At 37.3% G+C, this 7,402-nt stretch overlaps 1 protein-coding gene across 1 annotated transcript in view; it reads left to right on the plus strand.

Moving 5' to 3' along the window:
- The first annotated feature begins 5,451 nt into the window (after nt 1-5,451).
- The window catches only part of LOC143033850 (solute carrier family 49 member 4-like), a 129,029-nt gene continuing 127,078 nt past the window's right edge, over nt 5,452-7,402 (plus strand). The window contains exon 1 of the mRNA XM_076199404.1: nt 5,452-5,849. Coding sequence (XP_076055519.1) covers nt 5,621-5,849 — 229 coding nt within the window. The 5' untranslated portion in view covers nt 5,452-5,620. The remainder of the gene's footprint in view (nt 5,850-7,402) is intronic.

Raw genomic sequence — 7,402 nt, forward strand, 5'->3', positions numbered from 1 at the left:
CCAGAAGTTTTTCCATTTAAAACAACTCTCTGTTTTCGACCTTTCAACCAATTACTAGTCCAACCTAATAGGCTACCACTTATTCCATGCAAAGCTAATTTAGTAAGTAGTCTTTCGTGTGGGACGGTATCAAAAGCTTTTGCAAAGTCTAGATATATTAAATCTATATTGTTTCTTTTGTCATAATTCGAGATAACTGTGTTGTAGAATTCGAGTAAGTTAGTCACGCAAGAACGTTTCCGTCTTAAACCATGCTGGCTATCATTTATCAAACGGTTACTTTCTAAATGATATTCGATAGCATCTCTGATGATAGTTTCCATTATTTTTCCTACGATCGAAGTCAAACTTATAGGCCTATAGTTATTTGGTTTCTTTTTGTCACCTTTTTTGAATATGGGAGTAAGGTTAGCTAGCTTCCATTCTCTTGGGACATCTCCGGATATGATGGATTTCTTGAAAATAATTTCTAATGGAACAACAATCTCATTTTTCATTTCCTTTAAGATTCTTGGATGCCAACCGTCAGGCCCTTGTGTTTTATTAACTTTGAGTTTGTCTATACACCTTTTAATTTTTTCTTTTGTTATATTTACCGTAGTAAGTGTACCCTAGACTTTTCACAGGTTTCAGTTTGGAATTCACTTTGAGGTGTTTCGTTTACGAATACCGAGCTAAAATAATTGTTTAAGATATTACACATTCCTTCATTTGAATATTCAAGTTGACCGTCAGCAGATAATAGTGGACCAATGTGATTCCTAACAACCTTTTTATCTCTAATGTAACTATAGAATTCTTTGGGATTCTCTTTGGATTTATCAGCAATGTTCATTTCGTATTGTCGTTTTCTTTTTCTTATTGTCTTTTTTAAATCTCTCTGTATTGATACATAACTTTCATAGTCATTAGATGCACCCGAGCACTTATATTTCTTATAAGCCTGTCTCTTTTTAGCAATACTTTTTTCAGTTTCTTTGTCGAGCCACTTTGGGCGAGCCTGATTTGGGGGACGTCTGTCCTTAAAAGGAATGTAAGTTTGAATCATCTTAGTGAGCGTATTTTGAAATATTTCCCACATCTGATCTACAGGCCTTTCGTTTAATTTTGCCTCCCAATCTGTAAGCTGAAGCTCCTGACGTAGTTCTATGAACTGAGCTTTACTGAAATCGGGTATTTTAGAAGCACAAGTATCTATTCTAAAATTGTTTAGGAGTTTGAATCTGACTAAATTGTGATCGCTATTTGCAACAGATTCACCGACTTCTACATCAGTTACCATGCTTTCGCGGCTAGTGATCAATAAATCGAGCAAGTTTCCATATCTTGTGGGCTCTTTTACATGCTGAATTAAGTAATTGTCATCAAGAAAATCAATCAAGCGACTACCTATATGGCCATGTTCAAGGGTCAAGACATCATCAGAGGTACAATACATACAGAGAACAAGAAAAGAGAATAAAAGGAACATGAAAAGTCCCATTGTGAATTGCTCAACACAGATGGTCAAGTTAAAAGTCTACCATCGACAACTCTTTTAGTAATGAAATGATCCAATTTGTATGACTCCATACTCATATTCATATTGTTCTCAAAGGTACTTTTTATAGAACTTGATTCAATAATATTCCCCTCCATAACCTTTTACTGAAGACAATTTTTTTTCAGAAGTATTCTAGTCAGTGCAATGATTTATAAAGTCCCTCATATGCACAAACAAACCATTTAATATTTGCCCTGTCCTAATGTTATAATTATGAGGGACTTTAATTATTTACCTTCAACTTCCTCCTATCATATACCTTCCCAAACTCCGTCACTAACTGCCTTAATCTGACCTCTGACCCTGTCACAAATGTAGTGTCGCCAGCAAACAACAACTAGTTCACCTTCCCCTTGTCTCCATTTTTATAACCCTCTATTCCCCTGCCCGTTACCCTCGCCTTTACCTCTCGCACCATGCCATCCATGTACACGTTGAACAGTCATGGCGACATGACATCCAATCCAAGCGGAATTTTTTTTTTAGATTTCTTAATTCAAACAGACGTTTCACACATTTACGATGTGCATCATCAGTGTAATCTTGAAGTAAAGATAATGTGGAAATTAGTATTTTCTATTAGGTAATGTAATGGAAAATAAATATAACTATATATAGATTTTAAGAAATTATTATGAATTGATATCTAATTCTACTAAAATGAATTATACCATATGACTTATTTTCCTTCAAGTCAAACTAAACACTGCTTCATATATGAAATGTACATAAAAGATGGAGCCATGGCGAATCAAATATAAAATACAGACAAATCATACACTAAAACAATGGCAGCATGTTAGGGCTATATTCATTTAAGGTTGGGCGATGGTTTACAATTGCTAGGGCTTCTAATGTGAGCAAATCATGGTTGTTATTTGATTTTTCTACTGCTTTTCTATGGGTTTTCAGGTTGCGTGCTGTTTCCCAAATGCAGGATTTGTTACATTTCGAACATAGAATCCGATAGACACTGGCTTTGTAATTAGGCTCCCCACCTAAGATTACTCTCGTTCTCGTGATGTCTTTGAGAGTCCTACTTAACTGGCACACTACCAAACTGCTGGGTTCGGCCAAGGTCAGTGGCGACGTCGCTGATGGGTAGCATGAGTCGAACGGTTGTTCCACTTCTTTATCTACAGCTGTGTGTGTACATAGATAAACAAGAAAAGTGTAAATAAACAAATAAATGCCCTTCAGAAACTGCTGCATGGGACCTTGACCAATTTAGGCTGACTTCCCCTGGAGAGGGTCCAGAGGCTATACCGACCAAAATTATATCCTTAGTAATATCCAACGCTTCTCTCAGGATCACAGAAACATAATGGTGTCTTTTCTTGGGCCATATCCCACCATAAAAAACAAAAAAACAAAACAAAACATGAAACAGCTCCTCTGACATGACTAATATGTCCGTATGTTCAAATAGAATTCTGAAATAACCATCCCACTCCCACGAAGTGGCAAGTGAAAAAAACCTGCTGGGGCAAGCCCTGTCAGTTGCGGTAAGCCGCTTTTTTTTTTCTCTTTTTTTTTTTTTCTTTTTTTTTTGGGGGGGGGGCGATGTTTGGGTCGCCTCCCCCATTGACAAAGGGGTGTCGGGAAACAACGCATGAAGTACGGAGCGGATCCCGGGAATCGATCTCACGACCACCTGCTCGTGAATTTGACAAATGTTCTTTTTCTTTCGGCTGCTCCCAACAGAAGGCGTCACCTTACTCTGTTTCCGGCGTCATGCTATGTTATCCCCCCCCCCCTTCCGCACAATCTCATTCACAACATTCATAAATTTATCTTCTTTTCGGTCTTCCTCTCGCCCTCCTGCTTGGTGGATCCATCAGCATCCTCCTCCTCCCTCTTTCGCAAATGGCCAAGCCTCATCAGTTTTGATTCTGTAAATTTATCTCAGAATGACGTAATATATTTCCAACTGCATTTATGCATAGATAATCATCCTATTGTCAGTGCTTCCACAGCAAAAAAAAAAAATTCGTTACTCCAGACAGTTGTGTCAATTACCCTAAATTATAACTTTATTTAATATATATATATATATATATATATATATACATATGTATACATATATATGTATATATATACATATATATATATACTGTATACATATGTATGTATATATATATTTATTATTTTTATTATTATTATTATTATTATTATTATTATTATTATTATTATTATTATTATTAATATTATTATTATTATTATCATTATTATTATTATTATTATTATTATTATTATTATTATTATTATTATATATGTTTTTTTTTTTGTTTTTTTTTTGCTGGCAAATAATAGAACTGCATATGTAAAGATTTAGGCATTTCTATAAAAATAACAAGTACAATACTGAGCGTAATCCAGAAAATAAAGACAGAACTCCTGCTTCCAAATAGGTGCAGCATGCTGTTTTATGAAGTACTGGAGACCGTAATCCAGAAAATAAAGACAGAACTCCTGGTTCCAAATAGGTGCAACATGATATTCTATGAAGTACTGGAGCTAGGTTCTCCCTTTAGAGCAGCAGATTCTTTGCAAGTAGCACAGCTTTTCACATTTCTAACAGCTTTAAGTAAACTTTCGTCAATAATTAAGGTATTTGCTTTTGCATTGTTGTTCTTCATGTGGTAAATTGCGTGCATGAGCCCACAGATTGTTTCATTTTTCAGACTGTTCCTCTGGGATGTTTTGGTTAAATTTAGTTTGCTAAAAAAAACTTTCAACAGATGCATTTGAAAAGGGCCGCGACAGTAAGCTACTGATCACAGTTTTTAGATTGGGAAAGCATATAATTCCAGCTGCATTTCTTTTGTTGAAAACCATGTTAAAAGGCCAAGGAGTTACTGGACAGAACATTATCATACCTGTCCATCATATATATTCGTTATTTATGGAAGGCAGATGTGGAGGGAGTGAACATGAGGGGACGTCCTAGGATGAGGTGGATGGATGGGGTGAAGGGGGCTTTGGGGAAGAGGGGAATGTCTGTTGAGGAAGGAAGGGAGAGGACGGAAGACAGAGGTGAATGGAGAATGGTTGTATATGGATGATGTTGTGATTGCATGGGGAGGAATGGGCAGGGGGGTGGGGGGTGGGGTAGTATGTGTGAGTAAATTTTGACGCAGCCCGAAGGGATTTCTCCCCGTCCTCTCCTTATATGCAAGGGGGGACGGAGAGGGGGGGTCGCCGATTAAATGAAGCGGCCTTGCTGTGGATGTGCTGTGTCTTGCGACACTGCTTCTGACCCAGGGCGGTGGGCAGGGTGCAGGGATGACCCGTCATCCGGGAGGTGCTCAGATGAGAGGGAGGGTGGGAGGGGTGTGGAGTGTATGTAGGGATGAAATGGGTGGGAGTGTTTTTATGCCTTTCCCTTTTTGGCTACCTCCCTTGTAAGGGGGAAAAAGCCTTGGTATATGTATGTATGTATGTATCAATGTCAAAAAAATTATATATATATTCTAAATTGGTTTTGTTCTAAAGGAATGTGAATACGTCTGATTGCCCTAGATTCTCTATTTGTACCCCAAAATTTGCCCAATTACCCTAAAAAAAATATTACCCTAAACTTTACCCCAGCATAGGCTTGATTACCCTAAAATAGGGTAATTACCCTAAAAGTGGAAGCACTGCCTATTGTGAAGGATTTTAAATTTAATTTGTCTTGGTTAACTTTCTTCTACGAAACTTCTGTTCAAGTTTTAAGGCCTTTCAGATAAACGTTTCAACACTGAATTGTTTTCAGTCAGAAAGATAGCATAAGGCTTAGCATGGCAGTTTTGTTTTATATCTTTAGATTATCGAAAATAAAATATGGAGGGATAATGTGGCAACCTTTCCCACCAGATATTGCGGGTCTCGCAAGGCGACTGTCGTTATTGCTTTGGAGCGGAGCGTTCGTATCATGCGTTCAAACATTCAATTACTTCTCAAAGACTTCTGAAACACGTAATTTGATAGCAATATCAGGTATATTGTGGGGCATACGTAAGACCTGAAGAACTGTGGGTACATTTTCAGAAGGTAGTTTACGATTTGTATCCATTTGGGTGGGTCTACCTCAGAATGTCGACTAAACAAGAAGTAAAACACAATGAAGATGACAACTGTAATGCAGAAATCAAAGAAGTGGAAAACGGAATTACAGGAAATGGAGACTGTGGTGTGTGCATTACAGAAAATATACAGCGGAAGAAGGATCAGACAGGAAAAGAAATGAAGTTGCTTAGCAATGATCAAATCGAACTTCAAACAACAATGAAAATGTCATCATACATCAACAGAGGTTTTGAGGGTACGTGTTTGCAAGTTTGTAATTATTTTTTACATTATTATCACAAAGCAACTTACAACTCTTGAACCTGCCATAAGTGATTTTATTTTAAACGTCAAGAGGGAATTCAACTGAGCTTGAAAATAGTTTCACACTTCATTAAATATTTTGCAGTTAAGATAAACAACGATCCATATACACAGAGCCTTAGGGAAAATTAAAAATTCTCTGTTGGTGTTGGTTGCAAATGACTTGTTACTTCGTTATTGCTTCATTACTCGAAATGAGGAATACTTGGTAATAATTTACTTGCATAACATAAACAACCTTATGGTAACATAACATTAACATACTTATAATAATGCACACCCATAAGGTATTGAACAAACAATGAATAAGAATACTGTTAATACGTCTCCTTGGGTGAGATCGTTTGAATTTCTTCGTGTCCATTAGTGCATTAGTGTCAGGGGAAGAGTGCGCAAACAAAGTTAAAAAAAGAAAAAATAAACTCAAAGGTCATAGAAAACTGAGCTTTTCTAAAGTGTTGTCGTTCACTTCAAACTGGCAGGAAAATGAGGTTTTTTTACCAACCTTGCATGTATGCCCGCAGTATTGGCACCAAGAGAATAACACACGAACTTAATTTCCAAAACTTCGTCATAGATTGTTTCTTTATCAAGTCACCAATGTCGACCTCACCGGACGAGCATGTCGTTCAGACACTGAAAAAATGCAGAATGCTCACCGTATATCTGTTTTGCAACGATGGTCTTTCTTATTATTATTCTTCCTCCCCTTCTTCTTCTTCTCCTCTTCCTTCTTCTTCGTATTCTTGTTCTGCTTTCTACTCTTCATCCTCCTCCTCCTCTTCCTTCTTCTCCAGTCATTACCCGTCCTGGGAGGGTTATCTAACAGTTTGCTTTTCCTGGCATCCCTTATTGACTCCTGGGGGGGGCTCAAACCGTTGCCCGTGGTACGTCCTCACTTCCAGACGATGTCGCCCCGGTCCACTCCTCCATCACGGGGGAATTTACATTTTCCCAAAATAACTTCCCGCTTTCCTGGAAACCTGAATTTTCACAATTGAAGGCGTTAGGCGATACAAAATCTCTAAGTCTAAAGTGTGGCATCGTGACGAATGGATTTATAGAGGCTCGATTTGTATTTGGATTCAATCTGTCGTCAGGCGATTTTATTCAGCCGAAGAAAAATCCCCATAGGATCCGAAAAGGTTAAAACTAATAGGGTTAACTCTTTTGAATATTTTGCTCGACTTACATGATCACTTTCTATGCCGCCAGGCGATTTTTTTCAGCTAACTCCTAGGAGAAGAGACTTGTAATATGTGTAACGGTAAGTTTGGTAGAGGACTTGAAAACAACGCATTTGATCTATTTCAACGCGTCAGATGTTTTCAACAATAATAAGAAAACAACCAATGAAACAAGATAATTATGATAATAGTGCAACTGTTGAATATTCATTCTGAAATATAAAAATAACTAACGAAGTGAAATTATTATAATAGAAGTGCAACTGTCTAATATTCATTTTGGTATTTTGTGCACGTA

Source organism: Oratosquilla oratoria, chromosome 16 (assembly GCF_046742065.1).
Source record: "Oratosquilla oratoria isolate Oo_2021 chromosome 16, ASM4674206v1, whole genome shotgun sequence".
Taxonomy (NCBI): domain Eukaryota; kingdom Metazoa; phylum Arthropoda; class Malacostraca; order Stomatopoda; family Squillidae; genus Oratosquilla; species Oratosquilla oratoria.